The 21,090-nt window shown below is 60.6% G+C and overlaps 3 protein-coding genes across 5 annotated transcripts; 1 reads left to right on the top strand and 2 right to left on the bottom strand.

Annotated features, from left to right (window-relative positions):
- Nucleotides 1-347: 347 nt before the first annotated feature.
- DDX54 (DEAD-box helicase 54) lies at nt 348-6,163 on the top strand. Its single transcript, XM_084538731.1, has 20 exons — nt 348-488; nt 848-974; nt 1,079-1,149; nt 1,230-1,415; nt 1,509-1,558; nt 1,671-1,712; nt 1,864-1,959; nt 2,044-2,165; nt 2,423-2,484; nt 2,595-2,726; nt 3,040-3,250; nt 3,700-3,834; nt 4,029-4,250; nt 4,343-4,416; nt 4,497-4,694; nt 4,822-4,967; nt 5,054-5,167; nt 5,349-5,453; nt 5,629-5,732; nt 5,830-6,163. Exons 1-20 carry the CDS (start codon nt 423-425, stop codon nt 6,051-6,053), a joined length of 2,487 nt encoding a protein of 828 aa, XP_084394857.1. The 5' UTR covers nt 348-422; the 3' UTR covers nt 6,054-6,163.
- A 99-nt stretch (nt 6,164-6,262) lies between these two features.
- Nucleotides 6,263-9,246, bottom strand: CFAP73 (cilia and flagella associated protein 73; the record flags this gene model as incomplete). Its single annotated transcript, XM_084539235.1, has 7 exons — nt 6,263-6,697; nt 6,767-6,925; nt 7,123-7,344; nt 7,543-7,716; nt 7,793-7,897; nt 8,081-8,189; nt 9,176-9,246. Coding segments are annotated over 7 exons (987 nt in total), but the record flags the coding sequence as incomplete, so codon positions are not given.
- A 323-nt stretch (nt 9,247-9,569) lies between these two features.
- On the bottom strand, nt 9,570-18,315 carry VSIG10 (V-set and immunoglobulin domain containing 10). Of its 3 annotated transcripts, XM_084538729.1 has the most exons (8): nt 18,123-18,314; nt 16,548-16,832; nt 13,339-13,620; nt 12,231-12,518; nt 11,613-11,723; nt 11,213-11,225; nt 10,250-10,404; nt 9,570-10,123 (listed from the first exon to the last, which is right to left on the bottom strand). In XM_084538729.1, exons 1-8 carry the CDS (start codon nt 18,205-18,207, stop codon nt 10,053-10,055), a joined length of 1,290 nt encoding a protein of 429 aa, XP_084394855.1. In that variant the 5' UTR covers nt 18,208-18,314; the 3' UTR covers nt 9,570-10,052. The 3 variants fall into 3 exon arrangements, 2 of the variants coding, with proteins under 2 accessions (XP_084394855.1, XP_084394856.1); XR_014698716.1 differs by lacking the exon at nt 11,213-11,225; XM_084538730.1 differs by lacking the exon at nt 11,213-11,225 and having other exon boundaries at nt 10,250-10,424; nt 18,123-18,315.
- Between the last annotated feature and the right edge of the window lie 2,775 nt (nt 18,316-21,090).

Genomic DNA, 21,090 nt, shown 5'->3' with positions numbered 1-21,090 from the left:
GGAGTAACAAGGGGGGAAACACAGGGGGAAAGGGGGTAACAAGGGGGGAGAGGGGATAATATAGAGGGAGAGAGGGAAAGAAAAGAGGGAGAGAGGGTAACAAGAGGGGAAAGGGGAAAACGAGGGGGGATAGGGAGAGAAAAAGGGGGAAAAGTGGCTACAAAGGAGGAGAGGGGGAAGCAAAGGGGGCAAGAAAAGGCGGAGCGGGGGATCAAAAGAGGGAAGGGGGCGTTCAGGTGGGCGGCCGCGGGGGGGGTCGGCTGCGAGGAGCCCGCACCTCGTGGGGGATCCCGGGGGTCCCCAAACACCCTCGTCCCCGTGATACCGGGGTCGGGCCCGGCTCCCCGGGGTCGGTCCCGGTGCCGGGCAGCGCCCTCCCTTTCCGCCCGGGGCCCTCCCCGCTTCCGTGCTCCACGGCCGGGATGGCGCCGCCGCCTCGCAACCGCCGCCAGCGGGGCCCCGGTGGGGCCGGGGAGCGGCGACCCCAGGTACCGGGGGGCCGGGGGGGACCGGGGGCATGGGGGGGGTTGGGGGCACCGGGGGGCACCGGGGGGGACCGGGTGGGACCGGGGGTGGCGGCGTGTCCCGGCGCTCCGCGTGTGGCCGCCGCCCCAAGACACGCGGGGCTGGGCTGCTGCTGGCACCGGGGTCCGCAGAGCTCGTCCCAGTGCTCCCAGTCTGCCCGTCCCAGTGCTCCCAGTTTCCCCCCAGTCCCCACATGGCACTGGTATCCCCTGTCCTCATGTCCCGGTGATTCCACGTGCTGGTGTCCCCATGTCCCAGTGTCCCCAGTCCCTGTGTCCCAGTGTCCCCAGTGCCACCATCCCCTCTCGCCGCCCGTCCCCAGGTCCCCGCGGCCCCGCTGCCCGCCTTCCCCAGCGCTGATGCCGAGGACGATGCCACCGCCGAGGACACGCAGGCCATGGTGCGGGCGCAGAACAAGAAGAAGAAATCCGGAGGCTTCCAGTCCATGGGTGCGTGTGCCTGACTTTTTGGGGGCCCCAACGCTGTCACCCCCCAACCCCATGGCTGTGTCCCTACCACCCATGTCCCCTCACCTGTCCCTGTGTCCCCGCAGGTCTCAGCTACCCCGTCTTCAAGGGCATCATGAAGAAAGGCTACAAGGTCCCGACGCCCATCCAGAGGAAGGTGAGACCCTGGGGGTGCGGGGGCACTTTTGGGACCCCCCCACCTCTATGGGGTGCTGAGGGCAGGGCTGTGTCCTGCAGACCATCCCGGTGATCCTGCGTGGCCGTGACGTGGTGGCGATGGCACGGACGGGCAGTGGGAAGACGGCCTGCTTCCTCATCCCCATGTTCGAGCGGCTGAAGGCGCCCAGCCCGGCCGGGGCACGTGCCCTCATCCTCTCTCCCACACGCGAGCTGGCCCTGCAGACCCTGAAATTCACCAAGGAGGTATGGGGATGAGCAGGGACCGTGGTGGGCTTGGGGTTTGGTTGGGTGCTGAACCTGCTAACGACTCCCCCGTGTTCCTTTCTCACCCCACAGCTGGGCAAGTTCACCGGCTTGAGGACAGCTCTCATCCTGGGAGGAGACAAGTAAGCCGTGTCCCCGCTCTCCGTGTCACCCCAGCTTCCCTAAAACACCCCCAAAAGTGCCAAACCTCGGGGCGGTGAGCTGAGCTGCCCTGTGTCCTCCCCCTTCTCGCAGGATGGAGGACCAGTTCGCGGCGCTGCACGAGAACCCCGACATGTGAGTGTGGGCACAGGGAGGGCACCTGGTGGGGAGACGGCCACCGAGAGCCACCAGGGCTGGATTTGGGGTGGTGCAGGGAGCCCCCGTTGTCCCTCCCCTGGCCCCATCACCAGAACCAGCTCGGTGTAACCATCTCTGTCCCACCCAGCATCATCGCCACCCCCGGGCGCCTGGTGCACGTGGCGGTGGAGATGAACCTGAAGCTGCAGAGCGTGGAGTACGTGGTGTTTGACGAGGCCGACAGGTCAGTGCGCTTGGACGAGGTGCCCTTGGCTGGCCACGGAGAGGTGCAGCAGGCTCTGCGATGTCCCCTGTCCCTTCCCCGCAGGCTCTTTGAGATGGGTTTCGCAGAGCAGCTCCAGGAGATCCTGGCACGGCTCCCAGGCGGCCACCAGACTGTCCTCTTCTCTGCCACGCTGCCCAAGCTGCTCGTCGAGTTCGCCCGGGCTGGTGAGAAGTGTGGGGCAGGCGGTGGCTGCAGGGCTGGGTTTTGGGGCTGGATCCAAGGCTTAGTGGCCCTGTGAGCTGTCAAGGATGGGGACGTGACCCAGTCCCTCAGCTGTGCTGGCCACAGGCCTGGGACTGGAAAATCCAAACTGGGTTGAGGCTGGGCCAAGCGGGTGCCCCAGGCTGGGAGGGAGCTGGGGGCTGTCCCAGCAGCATGTCCCCCATCCCACCTGCATCCTCTGTGTGACCATGTCCCGCAGGTCTCACCGAGCCCACGCTGATCCGTCTGGATGTGGAGTCCAAGCTCAGTGAGCAGCTCAAGGTGAGCTTGAGCCGGGCTTTGCGCTCGGGATGGGGAGCTGGCAGGGTGCTGTGGGGTGTCCCCAAGAGAGTGGGGCCCCAGAAGGGCTGAGCGCTGCCCTCCCCCTGCAGCTGGCTTTCTTCCATGTCCGTGGGGATGACAAACCGGCCGTGCTGCTCCACCTGCTGCGCAGCGTGGTGAAGCCCCAGGACCAGACGGTCGTCTTCGTGGCCACCAAGCACCACACGGAGTATCTCAAGGAGGCAAGTGGCATCGGGGGCACACGACGGGGGTGGGCGGGCTGCGGGGGGGCCCCTTCACAGACCCACGTGGGGTTACGTCCACGGGCAGGGTCCTGCTGGAGTCCCAGCCCATTTCTCCTGGCTGAGGGAGAAATCCCCAGCATGTGTGATCACGGAGATGCTGCATTCACCAACTCCTTACAAAAAAAAGGGGTGGATCACAGTGGGTTTGGGGTCTGGGTGGGCACCCTGGGGTCTCAGGAGCCTGGGGGACACTGTCCCTCAGCTGAGGGTGCATTTCCAAGCGGGATCTGATTGCTTTTCCTGTCTCCAGCTGCTGACAGCCCAGGGCATCTGCTGCACCCACATCTACAGCTCGCTGGACCAGACCGCCCGCAAGATCAACATCGCCAAGTTCGCCCAGGGCAAGTGCCCGGTGCTGCTGGTCACCGACGTGGCCGCCCGCGGGCTCGACATCCCCATGCTGGACAATGTCATCAACTACAGCTTCCCCGCCAAGTCCAAGCTGTTCCTGCACCGTGTCGGTGGGTGGCAGCGCCCTGTGCGACCCGGGGTCCCTCAGGGCGGGCTGTCCCTCATCCCTTGCTTTTAAGGGTCTGATCCTTGCGCCTCACCATGCTGGGAAACCTGCAGAGAAGGCGCTGATCCCCTTGACCTGTTAGAGATATGTCTGGGGCAGGAGGTAGCCGTGGTGGGGGCTGTGATGTCCCTTTTTTTTCCAGCTGGACTGTGGGCAGGGCTGGTGCCTTCTGGTGACACATGCACCTCAAGGTCCCCTGCCTTTAGGGACAGGCTTGGGGCGGTGGCTGGGTCCCTTTTTGCTCCCTTCCCTAGTGACCCACAGCCCCTTCCCAGCCTGGGCATGGCATGTGCATGGGGTCCTGGGCTTCCAGTGGGTCCTTGTCACGAGTCAGGGACGTGCTGGGCTGGCTGTGGCTCTGGTTTCCCACTTTTCTCCTCCTCACCCTGCCAGGTCGCGTGGCCCGAGCCGGCCGGAGCGGCACTGCCTACTCACTGGTGGCTCCGGACGAGATGCCCTACGTCTTCGACCTCCACCTCTTCTTGGGGCGCCCGCTCGTCCTCGCCGGTGCCCAGGAGCTGCCTGCAGGTAAGGCGAACCCATCACAGGCACTTGAGCGAGCGCACGTCTCTCCAGGCTCATGTCCTGGCTGCACATGGGGTTTATTTTTGGAGTCTGTGGTCTTGTGGCAGCCATTTGGGCAGAGGGGCTCTCAGAGGGGCGATATGCTTATGGGGAAGGGAGGGTGGGTGAGCAATGACACGGTGTCCCCCGTGCTCCAGGTGCCGACGGGGTGCTGGGCCGTGTCCCGCGGAGCCTGGTGGACGACGAGGAGTGCCTGCTGCTCACGGACCACGAGGGCTCTCTGGAGCTGCGCAGCCTGCGCCGGGTGGCCGACAATGCACAGAAGCAGTACCTGCGCTCCCGGCCCGGCCCCTCGCCCGAGTCCATCAAGAGGGTGAAGGACCTGGACACATCCCAGCTGGGCTTGCACCCGCTCTTCAGTGAGCGCCGCGGGGACGCCGAGGGAGGGGAACCTGTCCTGTCCCCTCGCTGCTGGGCTGATCGGCGTCCCCTCCGCGCCCGTATTCTCCAGGTGCTTGCTTCGAAGACACGGAGCTGGAGAGGCTGAAGTTCGTGGACAGCATTAAAAGCTACAAGGCCAAGGCAGTGAGTTGAGGCCCGACGGGATGGAAGGGGAAGGTCCCTGCGCCCGCAGCATGCAGGACTCGCTCTCTCCCCCCGTGCAGACCATCTTTGAGATCAACGCCACAGCCCGCACCATGGCCAGCGCTGTCATGCGGTCCAAGCGGCGCCGCGACCATGCCCTCATCCAGAAGTACCAGCGCGGGCAGCAGGAGAAGCGGGCAGCAGCTCTCCAAGGGCAGGGGCTGCGCCAGGCCCCCCCTGAGCCCGAGGAAAGGGAAGGAGAGGAGGAAAACCTCCAGGTAGAGGGGCAGGAACAGGGCTGGGCTACGGCTTTGGGGCCAGCACGGTGTCCTGCAGGAACTTGGGCCCCTGGGTTGGGCTGGGAGGAGGACACAGCTCCCCCAGCCCCCTCTATCCCCTTCCCAGGACGTGTTCTCCGCGGTGGTGGGACGCAAACGGAAACGGGGCCGGGGTGGAGAAGACAGTGCCAGGAAGAAGCCGCAGCAGCCGGCGCAGCGGGAGGAGGAGTTCTACGTCCCCTACCGCCCCAAGGACTTCGAGAGCGAGAGGGGGTGAGTCGGGGAGCAATCCTGCTTCCCTCCCGTGACATCCTGCAGCAGGGGGGCTGCTCTCAGCGCTCCTTTTGTCCTCCCCGCAGGCTGAGCGTGGGCGGCGAGGGCAGCCCCTTCGAGCAGCAGGCAGCTGGAGCCGTGCTGGATCTCATGGGCGATGAGAACCACAACCTCAACAGGAGCAAGCAGCTGCTGAAGTGGTGAGCGGGGAGGTCCGGGTGGCCAGGGGAGAGAGGGTTGTAGCCCCAGGAGGTATTTTTCTCCAGCTGAAGACAGTGTTTCTTGCTGTCTGGGCAATGCAGGGGGAGTTAGGGGTGGGATGCCCAGCAAAAAGGAGGGTGGTGGACGTTCCCCTACTTCTCCCCCATCTGTCCTTCCCAGGGACCGTAAGAAGAAGCGGTTTGTGGGGCTAACGGGCCAGGAGGACAAGAAGAAGGTGCGGACAGAGAGCGGGCGCTACATCAGCGGCTCCTACAAGAACAACCTGTATCCTGCCCGCGGGCACCGCTGCCTGCCTGTGCCACAGCAAGGGGAATCGGGAGGCTGAGGGTGCCAGCACCACGTCCTGCAGCTGTCCACGGGAGCTGCCCGGTGCTGGGGCCGGGGAGGGAGGCTGGGCAGGTGCTGGGGAGTGGCTGCACGTTCCCTTAACCCAGCCCAGCTACGAGAAGTGGAAGCAGAAGCAGAAAGTCGACGAGCGGGACGACGACGAGGAGGACGAACGAGGCAGGGAGCAGTTCAAAGGAAAGCACAAACATGGGCAGGGTGAGTACCCCAGTAGCCCCCACATAGCCCCCCACTCTCTCTCTCTCACCTCCCAGTGTGGTTTTTACCTCCTCCTCTGCCTGCCTCCATCCCGCAGGACGCCGGCAGCCTGCCGCCCGGGGCAAGGTGCGCTCGGAGCTGAAGACCAAGCAGCAGATCCTGAAGCAGCGCAAGGCGGCGGCCAAGCAGCGCTTCCTGCAGCGCGGGGGCCTCAAGCGCCTCAAGGCCAGGAACCGGCAGCGGGTGCAGGAGCTGCGGCAGATGGCCTTCGGGCGCCGCGTGGGCACCACCAAGAAGGGCAAGCTCCGAAAGAGGCTGTAGGAGAGGGGAGCGGGGCAGGTGCCACAGCACGGGGTGGCCAAAGGGCTTCCCCCACCCCTTGCCTGGATGTGCTGTCAGGGAGAGACATTAAATCGCCGGCTGGTTTTGGAGCCTGCCTCCTCTTGGTGCTTGATGCAGGCAGCTCGTGACTGGGGTAATCCCTCCCTGAGCTGCAGCCCTAAAAGAAGCAGGTGCTGCAGCTCCACGGCTGGGTTGTATTTTGATGGGAAACGGCTTTATCAGCACCAACAGCCTGCACACAAGCAGCTGCTCCCCATTCCCCCCAGGCAGCTGGGGCCCACTTGCAAGAGGGCGCTGTGGGGGCAGGCTGTGTCCCAAAGCACTTGGTGCCCCGCTGTGCAGGAGCTGCGTTGCCTCTCGGCGTTCCTGGGCTCGTTGGGGAGCCACCTCCATCCCCAGGGAGGTGCTGGCATCCTACAGCTCCCTGCTGGCCTTGGCAGCCTCATCCCAGGGAGGATTTGCCCCCGGGTTGGGACTCACTGGTGGCTCGGAGGCCCCGTGACAGCCCTGTGGTGCTGTGGGCGGGTGGTGGTGGGGGCAGGCACGCGGGGGGGGCCCAGCCCCGGCTCCTTGGGGCGCAGCTCAGCACAGATGGCAGCCAGGTCCTGCAGGCGCAGCAGCACCTGCGGAGATGGGGGCTCTGATGCCACAGCCCTCCAGGGAGAGGGATGTCCCTGTGTCCCTGCACTCACCACGTCCAGCTGGGTCTCCGTGTCCTCCAGGGCCACGTCCCTGGGGACCCTCAGGTGCTTGGTGGCAAGCTGGAAGAGGCTCAGTACCGCCATCCGGATCTGCCCCAGCAGCAGGGCCTTGTGGGCAGCCGCACTCTGGATCTGGGTCCAGCAGGACTCCTGGGGGACGGACAGACAGACAGACAGCCAGCCCTGTGCCCCACATCCCCTGCACCTCCCAGCACCCCCACCCTTGTGCTCCCTCCCCATCACCACCCCACAGCCACCTGCCCTCCACAGGGGCCACGATCAGGGGCTTGCACTCCAGCCCCTCACCCCCAAGAGGGGGTCCCGGTGGTCCCGCAGCCCCCCCTTACCCCCTGGAGCACATCGTGGCGGGCGGCCTCCAGGCGTGCACGGAGCTGGAGCACCTCGTCCCTGCCCCGCAGGAGCTCACCGTCAGCCTCCTCGTGGTACTGCTGGAGCCGAGCCCGGCTCTGGGCCAGCCTCTGCTGCCCGGCCTCCAGCTGCTGCCGCAGGGCTGCCCGCACCCCCACCAGCGCCCCAAAATGGGCCAGCATGGACGGGACGTCCTGGAACTGGGCGGTGGGAAGGGGACGAGGGGTTACAGGAGCACTCAGCCCCACCGTGGTGCTGCTCACCCTCATTTTGGGGGTGATTTTGTGCCTCAGATCCCCTCACAGATGCCCCAACGTGGAGCTCGGGGTGCTGGTGGCCCCAGAGGAAGACAACCCCAGGGGGACACGGGATGGGGACGTGCATTTTGTCACACTCACCCGCCCTGTGGTGGCCACCACACCCCGCAGGTACTCCCCGAAGACCTGGAGGCCCCGCAGCTGCCGTCGCAGCCGCTCCCTGCGCCTCAGCAGCCCCGCCAGCTCCTGCTGCAGGCCGTCACCATCGGCTCCCCTCCGTGCCACCCGTGCCCGCTCCCTCCTGGCCGCCGAAACCTGGGGGCGGCAGGGACGGTGGCAGCGGGGACGCGGCCACATCGGGGCACGGCGCTGAGCCTGGTGGTGCCCGCACCTCAAGGAAGGCGTCGAAGCTGAGGGAGACATCACGGAGCTGCTCTGCCCGCTGGCCCAGCTGCTGCCGGCGCCGACCCAGGTCCTCCATCCTCCGCCGAAATCCCTGAGGTGGATTCGCCACAGCACCCAGGGGCGGTGGGGAGCACGGTGAGGGGGGCGCCCACCGCAAACCGGGGTCTTGGTGCCACTTTGAGGGGTTGCTGGTGGTTTCGACCCCGCTGTGCCCACCGGCCACCCCTCTCCCCAGGCAGGGGGCACGCGGAGGGGCTGGGGGCTGCCCCCATACCTCCTGCTGGGCCTGCAGAGCCCGCTCCACATCCACCAGCTCCCTCCTCTTCAGCAGCAGGCGCGTGGAGGAAGGCAGCAGTGACGCCAAGTCCCCCGCCGGCACCGTCCTGCCCACAGCCCCACGGAGCCCGTCAGGGCCAGCTCGGGACCCCCAGACCCCAAAGGATGCCCCCTGGGCTCAAGGGGGGGTCCCAGTGATCACCCGTGGTCGCCCCGACCCCACCTCCCCTCCTGCTTCAGCCTCCCCCAGCCCCGACACCGTGGGGAGGCTGCAGCCCCCTGCCCTGACCCCCCCGAGGTGCTACCCCAAAACCTCTCTTCACCCCCCCTGCACGCCCCTAAATCAGCCCCCAACCCCCCCCCCCCCGGCTAACCCCAGTGACGGGGAGCCACAGGGGGGCTGGGGAGGGGGGCACATCGCCTACCGGAGCTGCAGCTTCTCTTGGAAAACCCTACACAAGCTGTCCTCCAGCCCCGGGGACATTTTGGGGTGGGGGTGCGGAGGAGCGGGACGCCGGGCGGCCGAGATGGCGGCGGCACCACAGCACCACAGAGCAGTTGCCAGGGGCAGCCGGAGGCACCCGCTGCCTCCCACGGGGATTTCCCTGCCGCGGCCCCAAACGTCACCCCACAGGGCAGGGACACAGCCCCATGGACCCCAACGCGTCCCTGGGATGTGTCCCCAGGATGTGTCCCCTGCCACGGGGGCCCTGCTCGACCCCAGCCCCAGCGGGAGGGCAATTTGGGGGTGCTCTGCCCCCCTCCTCCTCCCTGCGCACCCTCCCAGCCTTTCTTTTCAGCCCCAAAGCCTCAGGTGTGCTCCCAGATCCCCCAACCCCATGTTCTGTTCCCCAGAGCTATTTTGGGGGCTCCATGGGGTTACATTTGGAGGTGGGTCCCCCTCACAGCCCTCTGACCCTGCTCCCCCTCTCCCAGGGCCCCCTCCTCGCCTCCTCCGGGCTCTCCAGAGCCTCCCCCCACACCCCAGTCCCCTCTAGCCCCCCCAAAAAAAAAACCCTGCCCCCTTTCAGAGATCACCGTGCACAAGCAGACCCCAAACGCTGCCCCCACAAGAGCTCTGCCCCCCCCTTACCTCTTCAGCTCTCCTCCACGTCCTGGTGGGGGCTCAGCCCCTGCTGCCTTGCCCACGGTGTGCACAGCCCCCCCCCGTGTGCCCAGGGGTCCTCTCCCCCCTCGATCCCCTCCTCCAGGTCCCCCTCGTTCCCCCCGCACGCTCCCCGATCCCCTCCACGCCCCGTGTGTGCCCACATCCCCCCACCCAACCCCTCTGCTTACCCGCAGAGGGATCAGGTTTGATTTGTGCCTCGATCCCCTCCCAAAACGCTCTGCCCGCCCGGTGACCCACCCTACAGACCCCTCCAGGTCTGCCCTGATCCCCCCTTCCCCTCCCCGTCCCCTCGTGGCCACGCCGCAAGGTCCAGCTCAGCTCTTCCAGCTTAGATCCACAGCAACATTTCAGAAGAAAATTGGGGAAAAATTATTTATAACAAAAACAGTCAAACCTGCCCCCCCCCAAAAAAAAAAAGTCAGCATCACCCACATATTGCCCTGCCCCTGCAGCACTCGGTTTTTGTTATCCCAGGGCCCTGCCACTTGGCTGCAGCCCCACGGCGTCCCCCACAGCCCTGGCACCACTCACGGGGACCGAGCCAGAGCCCGTGCAGGTACCCGAGGCTGTGGCAGGCAGCGAGGTGAGCGTGGGACCCAGTTCCTGAGCTCTGCACCTGTGCCACCTCGTTAAAAAGGATACCTGAGATGGAGAGGAACAGGAGAAGAGGGGAGAAGCGGAGGAACAGGGCTGGGGGAGGACGGAGAGCTGGGCGAGGGGAGCGGGGCGCTGAGAACCAGCTGCAGGGCGCTGGCAGCCCCCGTGCGGCCACACGGCCGTGGGGATGCCTGAGGCAGGGCTCCCAGCTGGAGCTGCGTGCTTCCACAAGAAGGAGCAGGAATTATGTGCCTCGTGCCTCTTCTCCTCGTGTCTTCTGCAGAGGGACCTCGCCGTGCTGCTCGCCGTCGTCACCTACAGAGCAGCAGCACCTCAGCGAGTGCCAAGGAGGTGAGAACTGGGGTTCCTCCCTCCCGGCAGCCGCTCCCCAAAAACCCATGGCTTCACAGCTCCGGCCCCAAAGCAGGCAGCAGGGCTCACCTCCTGCAAGGCAGCTCACGTAGGCAGCCGGGGCGCTGCTCCCGTTGACCAGCTCGTACTTGGAGCCGCTCACCGCGTCCCCTTCCCCCTTCTCCTCCTCGTCGTCGTCGTCTTCCGAGTCCACCAGCACTAAGACGTCGCCCGAGTCCTGGCTCCTGCGGGCAGCAGAGGTGGGCTGAGAGGCTGAGGACAGCTCGTCCTCACCCCGTCCCTCCAGGCTGCCTCTCCCCTGGCTCGGACACCTCAGCAACGCACCAAAACGGGCGGGTTTTGAAGGGCTCTCCCTTAGTGTGCGAAGGACAGCTGGCTTCACACCCCGCTGGCAGCGAGGCCGCCCCCAGCACTCTGCACTGCTTCCCATTCGTCTTCCAAAGTCCTCCAACCAGCTCATGACCACTCATGTACTACACTGCCACAGCCCCTCCCGAGCCGGGTTATCCTCCCCTCCTGCACACAGGGGGAACTGGAGGCACTCACACCAGAGTCTTCCCATGCCGCAGCACCACAGCTGTGGGAACACAACCAACAAGGGCAAGGAGAGGGAGCAGGGCCACGAGCAGCAGGAAACAGAGAAACCCAGCACAGCAGAAGCCCGCAGAGGTATGTGCAGCTCTCAGACATCCCCAGGGAGGGAAGGACGCGGTGCAAGCAGTGCAGAGAAGCAGGAGGTTGCTGTTTCTATTTACTCACCGTGTTTTAGGGCTTGGCAGCACCAAGGAGAAGTTCTCCTGCACGGCCTTCCCCCACGCTACCGGGTGCCTCTGCGTGTCCAGAGGCGAGGCCAAGTGCTCTCCTCATCCCCCCGCTCCCCAATCCACCCCTGGGCTGAGCCCTCCTGCTCCCACCCCAAAAGCCCAGCTTGGCTCTGGTCAGCCCGCCCGGCCCCTGCCCTACGGGAGACTGCGGATGTCAGGAGGCAAACCAGTGAGTCTGTGCAGGGTGGGACGAGGAAAATCAACTCACCTGAACGCAGCACCTAAACGGGAGGGAAGGGAAGGGAAAAGTGCGTTAGAAACCACCCCCGGAGCACCCGGTGCTGGTTTTGCCACGCAGCCCCCGCCTGCAGGACACACTCTGGCAGGCAGAGGAGGTGCAGAGGAGGAGAGTTTCTGCCAGAGGGGAAAAGCAGTCGGCTCGCCCACATATAGCGAGAAAGCTTGGGAGAAAAGGGGAGAGCAGGGCTGGCTCTGCACAGCTCAGCTCCTTGCGTTTCCAACCCAGCTCCTCCAGGGCTGATGGGGATTTTGTTTGCGAGCAGGATGAGGCCAAAGGGCTGGGGTAAATCAGCGGGCAGAGCTCCAGGCAGGACAGGAGGGTTAGGGACTGAGCCCCTGCCCCGGCTGGCGTGGGGGAGAGCTCCTACCTCTGAGGCACAGGAGGGGGTTGTAGTACAAGATGAGCCCGGAGATGGTGAGAACAGCCATCAGGGACAGGGTCGCCACCGCGCCCACGACTCCAACGATGTTTGTTGGCTCTGCAGAGAGAGGAGACATGGGCGGCCACCTCGTCAGTGGGACACGGATGGATGCTCTCGCTGCAAGTCTCAGCGCTGCCTCAGCTCTGATTTCCCATCACTTCAGGCCCAGCACCACGCAGGGTGCGAGTCTCAGGCCCCTCTGCTTCACCGACATGGAAAACAGCACCACGAGGCCCCTATTTCTGTGTCCACGTGTATTTAGCAGATGCAAATCAATCCCTGTTGCAGTTCAAGCAGCACCCTGAGTGCTCCTCTACCCCCAAAACACACAGGGAAGGACCAGGGAAGCAGCTGCGCCCATCCCTGAGGCCCATTAACACCGAGGTGAGGGGAATCAGGCCTTTTCACCCTGGCATGAAGGAACCCAGCCCTGCATCCCACTTGCTGTGAGAGTATCAACAGCCAGCAGGCTCCCAGGGGCAAGCAAAGCCCCCGGGGGCTCTCCTACAGCTGCAGCGAGCTGCGCCCCTGCCTCCCACCGTGACCCCAGGCAGCCCCACTCACGCTTCACCGTCAGGCAGACGAACATCTCCCGCAGCCCCACGGGGTTCTGCGCCTTGCAGACGTAGCAGCCCCCGTCGGTGCCCTGGGAGCAGTTCTGGATGGTGAGGCGGGACACGTTGCCCTCCTGGGCGATGAGGAACCTCCCTCCGGGCTGGATCTCCGGCTGGGTGATGCCCCGCAGCCAGCTGAGCCTGGCCGCCGGCACGCCCTCGGTCAGCCGGCACGTCAGGGTCACGTTGTCACCCACCAAGCAGGTCTGCGGGGGGTCCGATTCCAGGGAGGGGAGCTCTGAAGGGGGAAAAAAGAAGAAGAAGTCAAAGAGGGGATGGCGGAGTTTAGCGCAGCAGGAAATCACCATCTGACAAATTAATAAGCGTTAACAGGAGGAAGCGTTGCTGATGGGGCTCATGATGTTGCTCATGGGACTTGAGCAGCCTTCCAAGGAGCTCTGAACAATGTGCAAGTTGCTCACAATCCTATTTTGGGCACCTGCCTTTACATCCACAGGCAGGAATGCTCAGAGGGCAGCCCGTGGGAAGATGGCAGAGAGGAAAAAGGCAGCCCAGGCATTTGCCTTGGGAGGCGCAGAGTTCTCCTGCAGCCCCAACAAGCCTTCGAGGACAAACACAGCTCAGGTTTTCCAAAGGCACTTTCATTAGCCCTTGTTAGAGGCTTATGGGGGACTGGAGGCACGCACAAGCACTTTGCCATAAATCAGCCCCAACAAACTTCATCTCAAGCTGAGCAAGGCACTAAAACCTCAAGTCACCTTCTCCATTGCAGCCACAAGTATGAGTGTTTGCAGAGGTGAGAAGCGTGCTGCTCAGAGATTTGCCAGCCCCCGAAGTTGTACCCAAATCAACACGTCGACAACAACCCTCCCATGCTGGATCTCACCTGCAGGACTTCTGTGCCTTGTGCAGTCACCCCTCCACAAGTCAAACCCTGCCAGGCAGCCTCATTATCATCCCCCTCCCGCCCCACTGCAAGAGCCAGCGAGCCTGACCACTGCCTTCGTGTTCTGGAGGGCAAAGAACGCCCGGGGTAACCGCCTGCCCCACCGCTAGCAGGCTCATTAATAATTCCTGTGCTGAGCCAGGCAACTCACTTATCTCCACGGAGCAGGCAGGCTCCTCCTGCTCCACCACGTGGCTCCCAACGCACTTGAAGACTTTGCGGTGGGCGAGGTGGGAGCTGTTCAGGGTTTCCACGTGGGTGTCCGAGGACCTCGTGGAGCTGATGACCCAGCTGGAGTTCTCCAGATCGTGCCCCTCTTCTCTCCAGTGCAGCGTGGGGTGGGGGTACCCCCCGGGCCAGCTGCAGAAGAGCTGCAGCATCAGCCCCGAGGAGGAGGTCTCGGCCCAGCACTTCAGGGAGGACTGCGGTGGATCTGTCAGAAGAAGAGCACACGGTTAAAACCACATCCAAGTCACGGCTCTCAGCATCCCGGGGCTGGAAACCCAGCAAGAGCTTGGTTTTCCAATCCTCCTTCAAAGCCTTTAGGGTTTCCATGCCTGTCTGGCTCCCTGACCCCGTGTCCCTGAGCCCCAGGGGACCACAACTCTGACTGAAGGCCACCAGGGACCATGCTGTTCTGCAAAATGCAGCCCAGCAACCACTAACACACAGGGGAGGGACAAATTACTGCCACAGCTCTGTCTGACAGAGGTTGTTGTCACCACGTGAGGGCCCAGACTGCCTCTCACACCCCACGCCGCACTTTGCATCACCCACATCCCGCTCACGGCGGCGGGGACAAACTCCAGCAAAGAAGGGAGGCAGGGTAAGCCACCGTAGCCTCGTGCCAGCACCACTGGGTAACAGCCAGGAGCACGTTTGGTATCTCAGTGCAGACCCAGCTAAGTGCTGGCGGGATGGGGCAGGAACCAACAGAACCCCAAGGGTCCCTTCGTGCAGCCCGAGCTCCTGCCTCTCTCCCATCAGGTGGCTTCTTTTCACCCGACGCTGGCTGAGAGCAGGATTTTAGTGCAGAAACTGGGACGTACACACGCCCATACACACGCATGTGCCTGTGTAACAGCCACAGGGAGGGATTCTGGACTCTGATCCTGGCAGAACTGCCCCTGTGGCTGGCTTGCCTACTCCCAGAGCTGAACGAGACCCCAGTGAGAGACCAGACGCTGCCAAGCAAAGCCCCAGACAAGAGATGTCAGAGGGATGTCTGACACATAATTTGCAGAGCATTTATTCAGGTAACCCGAGAGGTGACAAAATTTAGAGTAAGGGGAAAAAAAATCATAGCACAAAACCCACGTGAGCTCCAACAACATACCTGCTTGGGGCTCGGCTTTCCTGGAACTATATACATGCATTTTTTTATGATCTTTGAAACCACCCTGCTGTGGCAAGAAATTCCTCCGTCACTTCCTCTGTTCCAGCCCTGGGGTGGTCTCGTAACTGCTCCTGAACCCTGCCTGTGGCTGACGAGAGCAACCTGCTGGCCTGAGTCACGGGGAACTGCCCCACACCAAGGGGCAGACCCCGCCAGGGCACTGCACTCCTTGTGCCAGCCCCTGGCACCTGCCTCCTCATGCTGTCAGCGTTGTATCCTAACTCCCAGGCTCTCCCAGCACAATCCTACTCTTCTCCCTAAATGTTAAGAGCAGATCTGTTCCTCAAAAAGTAAAACAAACAAAATTTACCCCAAAACTAACAACCTCTCACCCCCCCAGACCACTACAACACCACAACACACCAGCAGAGATGGGCTCCACGCTCACAGAAGAGCCAAGAGAGACCCAGATCAAACTGCACACAGACAGACCAGGAAATCCCTCGGAGGTGTGCAATTACACATTTCCTTCACACCATGTGCTTCTTATCCCAACACAAACACAGAACAGCAGCCCAAGGCCATGGCTGCACCTCTGTCACGTTGCTTCCTCTACTCCTTGCGTGTTTGTTTTATTTTAAATACAGCTTTAACCAGAAAAAAAGGTGCTGCCTGTGCCGGTCAGGTTCACTCAGCCCAGGCCAAGTTGCTTCAAGGGCCAACAGCACCAAGTTTGAAAAATAAAAGGCACATGCTTCTAACGTGAAGTTGGTAAGCTTCAGCTTCTGGCCTTTGCTGGTGCTGCTCCTGCTGACCTAAAGCATCCCCAGGAGTCTCTCTGCCACCTATTTACGGACACCCCCATGGCACATACCTCCTGGGTGACCTTTGGAAGTTAACTGACAAGTTCCGCATTAACAAGTGAATTTCAGAGAGTGGTATCGACACGTGGCATGCCCACAGAGTTTCAGAAGGGGGAAAAAAATAGTATCGTAAGGAAGCCACCTTAAGATTTCGGACTCCCCCTTCCTGAGCCCCATGCCTACACATTCTCTGCAGCAGCCTGGGCTTTCTGGATTCCTTTGCTCCAGTCCTCTGTGACCCTCCAACCCCATCTGCAGGTTCCTCGCCCCAGGAAGGGAATTTTACCTGTGTTAACATTCAGAGATTTAATCTGTACTAAACAGGCACAACTTTTACAACACACACCCTTCACCAAAGGCTGGCAAAGGAGAAACACCCTAAATGCAAACAGAAAACAAGCATCACACTGTAAATGTTGACAAAAAGACAAGCAAGCAAGGAAAGAGCTTGTAAAGCACAGTGCCACCACAACAGGAAAACTGGCAGCAGCCTTGCCCTCCCCTAAACCCTGGAATATGGGCTGGGGTGGCATGAGGACAGCAGGTCGCCGAGGGGCCTACGAAGATTTCTAAGGGAATGAATACAAATGGAAATGGGAGAAAGCACCAAAAGACACGAGAGGGAAAAGAAGCTGAAAGAATGACCTGTGCTGATAACAACAGGCACATCCCATCACACTGCTCCCAGTGATAAATTTGAAGGATGTGATGTTTCTGTCAAAGTCAGAAGAATGCACTCAATGACCCAAAACTGGAAACTTCAGCTGAAGGCCCTCCATCCTCACACCAAAAGGATGGCAGCAAGGTTGGCACTGTGCATCTATTTCAAACGTACTTCAAAAAAAATACATGGTTTTTGGGCAGAAGTCACCCCGATTCTGAGGCAACGGGCCACAGCTATAGGCTGTTAAAGATCTGTCCAAAAATTAGCGATGAAGAAGGAACTGAAAAGGCATAACGAGGACTTCACAGCTGGCACGTTAACGTTCGCTGCTTGTGAGTAAATGTTTAACTGAGTAATATCAGCCTGCTCACAGATTTTATGTGATAAAGCCACCTTCCCCCTTTTCACATTAGCTTTCCACCAGCGCCAGGTTTGCTACGAATCTGGGAACCTGAGCCCCAGGCTGGGGGAAGCCCACAGGCACGGGACAGACTTACTGGCTACCAGGAGCTGGACTCTGTGCTCGTGGTCTGTCTTGTTTAGCACTTCCTTGCAGGTGTAGTTGCCTTCGTCCTGCAGACGCAGCTCTGTGATGCGCAGCGAGCTGTTGTCAACCAGGGAGAAACGGACATCGGGGGGGAAGGCGACCCGCGAGGAGAAGAGTGGGGGGAAAGAGTGCGGATCCCCTTGGAACCAGACCACTTCTGTTGCTTCTTTGGAGACATTTCGGCATAAAAGGAGGATGCTTCCTCCAACCTTCCCAAAGACCACTTCTTCTGTTCCTGCAAAATGGAAGGGATGGTGTTAGGGATCTAGGGAACCTGCAAAATCCCCTTCCACAGCAAACTTTGCAACAAAGACTCACACAAATTGAATATATGGTTTTCAGCAACACCAGGCAAATGGTATTCATCAACAGAGGATCCAGCCTTTCCATGCTGTTATGAATAAAAAAGCCATTTGGGGAACCTGCTGAGGTGCTTCATTACCACACCAAAGCCACTCCTCCCTGCCTGCCATCTGTTAACCCATTTCCCTCCCTTGATTTGCCTGCCCAATTTTTGTTCTGGTGGCCCTGAGGCAGGTATCCTGCCCTTGGCTCCAGAAGCCTACACAGCACTCCTTACGGAGCCTCATCACCTCTGCAAAGGATCTCCAAGATGCATTTGGCAATTAGAAATGTTCACAATCAGAAAGAAGAACACGGCTTAGAAGTCTCAATGGGAAAGCAATGCCAGCTTATTTTTGCCTGGGGAAAGGGGCAAACGGCAAAAGCGACCTGAAGAAAGCGGACAGGAGCCGCGTCAGGGCATCGGTGACACTGAATCGGCAGCAATGAGAGCCCAGATTCACGGTCGTGGCAATGCTGGTGCTCACCCAGCATTTTGCTGAACCTCTGCCTCCTACTGCCCAAGCAACCTCATCCCTACACTGCCCGGGGAAAGGAATAGTAACGGAAAAAAAGCCAAAGAACTCAACAAAGCGACTCTAACATCAGTAGCCACAAAGATAACTAAACTCTTGGTGTCTTGGTGGCCTCCTTTCACCTCTGCCAGGCTTCAAGCCTTCCCAGCCACATCCCCTGCCACAGGGGACCTGAACCCAAGAGCAGACACAGCCTTTTCCGAGGCAAAGGGCAGCGATCAGGCGCGCAGCCTACACCCAGAGGGCTGGCAGCACGGCGATCCCTGCTCGGGCATCTGAAGGCGGGTGGGAATTTGAAAGGGAAGGGGCCAACAGGTGATTTGGTAAAAAGAATACAAATAAAATATGCTATGCTGCACCTGAAGCCTCGACCACGCATTCTGCCGGGGCCAAGGTGAGCTGAGCCCTGGCCCCATTGCCACTTCTCTCCATGCAAAGTTGGCTCTAAAATGGGCTAAAACCCCCTAAAACCCCCAGCTCCGCTGCCCCACCGCGACTGGGGCGCTCGTTACTTTTACCAAAAAGTGACTTTTTAGTAATTAAATAAATAAATCAGCCCTTGGGACCCTCTGGAGCCCTCCTCGCCACTCGGGCTGAGGGACCGGCGGTGCCTCCTCAGCGCTCGCCCACCCGCCCGCCCCCGCTACCTGCGGCGCCCCGGCGCAGCGCCAGCCTCCAGACGCAGAGGGCGAGGAAGAGCCGGGCCGGCGGCGTCCCGCCGGGGAGCCCCATCGCCCTGAGCCGCCGCCACCGCCTCCCGCTGCCTCTCGGCCCGCCCGGGAGGCGGCGCCGCCCGGCCTCCGCCCCAAGGCTCCGCTCAGGTGCCTGCCCGGTCGCCCCGAGCCCCCTGAGGGGAGCGGGCCGGGGGGCCGGCCGCCATTTTGGACGCCTACCTGCCCCCTCCCGCCATTTTGAGCCCCCCCCCCCCCCCCCCGCGACCCCTCCCGCCATTTTGGGTACCCCCGGCCCCCTCAGCCCATTTCCCCGTCCCACAGTGAAACGAGCTGCTGGGCTTTTTTTTCTCATTGAATCCTAAATATTGTAAAAGACCTTCAAGTTCATCTAGTCCAACCACCCCCCTACCACGAATGTCACCCGCTAACCCATGTCCCCAAGCACCACGTCCAACCTCTCCCTGAACACCCCCAGGGACAGTGATGCCACCACCTCCCTGGGCAACCCGTCCCAACGCCTGACTGCTGTTTCTGAGAAGAAATGTCTCGATTATTTCTCTTAATTATTTATCAGTTTTTTTGTAAGAGTGCTTTGCAGCAACAGGTGGCTCTCCCAGCAGAAAGAAGGGGCTAGGAGCCACCAGGGGCCTTGGGCAGGAGCAGCAGTGAGCATCTGCTGTGAGAGGACATCAGCTTTGGCATGGGCTGTGTGGTGCTTCGACAGCAGCAGGCAATGCCCTGAATTCATGCTTGGTAAAGGAAGAAATGCAAGCATTGTATGGATAAATCAAGACTTCTTGTCAAGGTATCCTTGGAAGAAAGGGAATACAGGCAGTGGAAATCAAACCAATGCATAACGCAGCATAACACCGGCAAATTCAGATGTGGTGAAGGCAGGTGCAGCTGTGGGGCACTCCACTGGACTTGCCCCAGTGTATTCCAAGGCTGACTGTTGTCTTGTATTTGCTGTGGTTCCTGTACAGGCAGGACTTCACCTGAAATTGAAAGCCTTCGTCATGATCAGCAGGTGAAACAGCCTGTGTGAAGTCAAAGTGAGGTGCTGAAGTAGCCAGTATTTTGCCAGTGTTTTTTAGGGGGGTGTCACATAGTGAGCTCAGGTGCAGTCCAGGGATCAATACCAAGAGCATTCAGTGCTATGAGAATGGTGTTTCCAGAAACCAAAACAGGACACCTAACTGATGCCTGAAAGTGAGACCCCCCCCACCCAGAGCATGCTCTAGCACCTTCTGTAATGCAACCACTTAAGAAACATCCCAAAAGAAGTGAGGCTGTGAAAAACAGTGCTAAAGGACTATGAAGTATACCAAAAACTGTATGATTTGGAGGTAAAAAAAAATATTATTTTGGGAAAATAATAGCTCAAACCAGAGCTGTGCAGGAAAGAAGGATAGCAGACAGCAGTGCAGACTGGAAGGAGGCAGCAGATGGAACAGGTAAAAGATGAGTTTCTCCACAGCTGGATAGATCCAATGGAAACAGAAGCTGCAGGGAACAAGGAAAGAGAAAGGTACAAATATTTTCAGTTTCTTTAAAGCTGACCCTTGGATTCCTATAGTTGAGTGCAACAATGCACAGCAAACATGCTGCTAAACTCCAGCAGCAGATGTGTAAGAAGAAATAGTCCCTAGGAACAGGAGGAAGCACCTGCCTGTTTCTCCACCCTGTGGCTGCAGATTTGAAAGGCTTAAATAATAAAATAAAAGCTAAAATGCCACTTGCTAGAGCTGAGAGCTTCCTGGGAGAACCTGTCAGTACCACCTTTGTCCTTCTTGCAGCAGTGGTGTTTTGGGTGGGCCCTGGAGGCTCTGCTCAGCTGCCTCCCCTGTCAGGGCAGGAGTGGGAATAACTCCTTGCCCACCGCCCTTCAGCACAGGGCAGCTGCCGACCCAAAACAGCAAGTATCTGGGGCACACAGAGAATGATCCTAGCAACCACCTTCTCTTTCTCATCTTGTCCTGACAGGCAGGAAAGGATATGGGGATTCTTAGTAGGTCACTTAATTAACAAAGCAAATGAGGAGAGAGGAATGAGGCTCAGATAGCTCCATTGTGCTCAGCAGACCAAGGCAGGTGGTATGTGTCCTCACACAGGAGACTGATCCCGAGTGTACGTGGATTAGACTGACCCTGCTGCTCTGTGCCTGCAGAGGAGCTGGGAGCGGGTGTCATTGAAGAGGACTCCTTCTTGTTGAACCAGGGAGGATTTCCAGCACATATGGCAGCTGAAAACCTACACCTTGAATACAAGGGCTCTGGGCTGATGCCAAAGAAGAGGATGGCCAGAGGCACGCATGTTTCTATAGGGAAGCATGCGGTCAGTGCCCACGTGCAAAAAGGGAGCCTCCTGCTGCCAGTGGGGGACAAACCTTCCTGTGCCAGGACAGAGACCTCAGCAGGCAGCAGCATGCAAAGATCGAGCCCTGAAGTGCTCCAGGGCAGGCCAGGGCCAAGGTGGGCTGGGAAGAGTGATGCTTTGGAGTTTGATCTGTCTGATGCTCCTACTCCAACTCAACCCACGTTGTCTCCAGCTGAAACCAGTCTGCTCCATGCAGTCCTGCAGGCTCCTTTGGAAACTGATGCGAGCCAGGCTGGGAGGACATGCCCTGCAGCTCAGCCCCAGCTGCCGCTTTCTACCCAAAGCCTCCTCCTCTGACTCTGTTGCCCACTCCAAAATATGAAATACAACAGCAGACACAGTGAGGCCGTTGCTCCTGGGAGAGAGCAGAGGAAGATGTCTCTGAGGCGTGTTCAGCCACCAGCCCTATGAGCACACTAATGCGTTTTGGGGCCGAGGCCATAAAGCACTCTGCCAAACTGCCAGGTCTCAGCCCCAGCCCACGCTCACAGCGCGGCCTGGGGCACCTTGTGCACGCAGGGATCGCCTCCCTGGATCGTGGTTTACAAAGGGAACGGGGCAGGGG

The sequence above is a fragment of the Aythya ferina genome (genome assembly GCF_964211825.1).
Source record: "Aythya ferina genome assembly, chromosome: 17".
Taxonomy (NCBI): Eukaryota; Metazoa; Chordata; class Aves; order Anseriformes; family Anatidae; genus Aythya; species Aythya ferina.
The sequence above is the reverse complement of the archived record's forward strand: the minus strand, read 5'-3'. Positions and strand labels throughout refer to the sequence as shown.

Excerpts from the sequence above, each read along its gene's own strand:
- DDX54 (XM_084538731.1), top strand. The coding sequence starts at position 423 with ATGGCGCCGCCGCCTCGCAACCGCCGCCAGCGGGGCCCCGGTGGGGCC. Across the intron at positions 3,835-4,028 it reads TGCCCAGGAGCTGCCTGCAG|GTGCCGACGGGGTGCTGGGC; the intron begins GTAAGGCGAACC and ends CCCGTGCTCCAG. Across the intron at positions 4,695-4,821 it reads GAGAGGAGGAAAACCTCCAG|GACGTGTTCTCCGCGGTGGT; the intron begins GTAGAGGGGCAG and ends TCCCCTTCCCAG.
- VSIG10 (XM_084538729.1), bottom strand. The coding sequence starts at position 18,207 with ATGGGGCTCCCCGGCGGGACGCCGCCGGCCCGGCTCTTCCTCGCCCTC. Across the intron at positions 16,833-18,122 it reads GCTGCGCCGGGGCGCCGCAG|GAACAGAAGAAGTGGTCTTT; the intron begins GTAGCGGGGGCG and ends TCCATTTTGCAG. Across the intron at positions 12,519-13,338 it reads TGCCTGCTCCGTGGAGATAA|AGCTCCCCTCCCTGGAATCG; the intron begins GTGAGTTGCCTG and ends TTCCCCCTTCAG.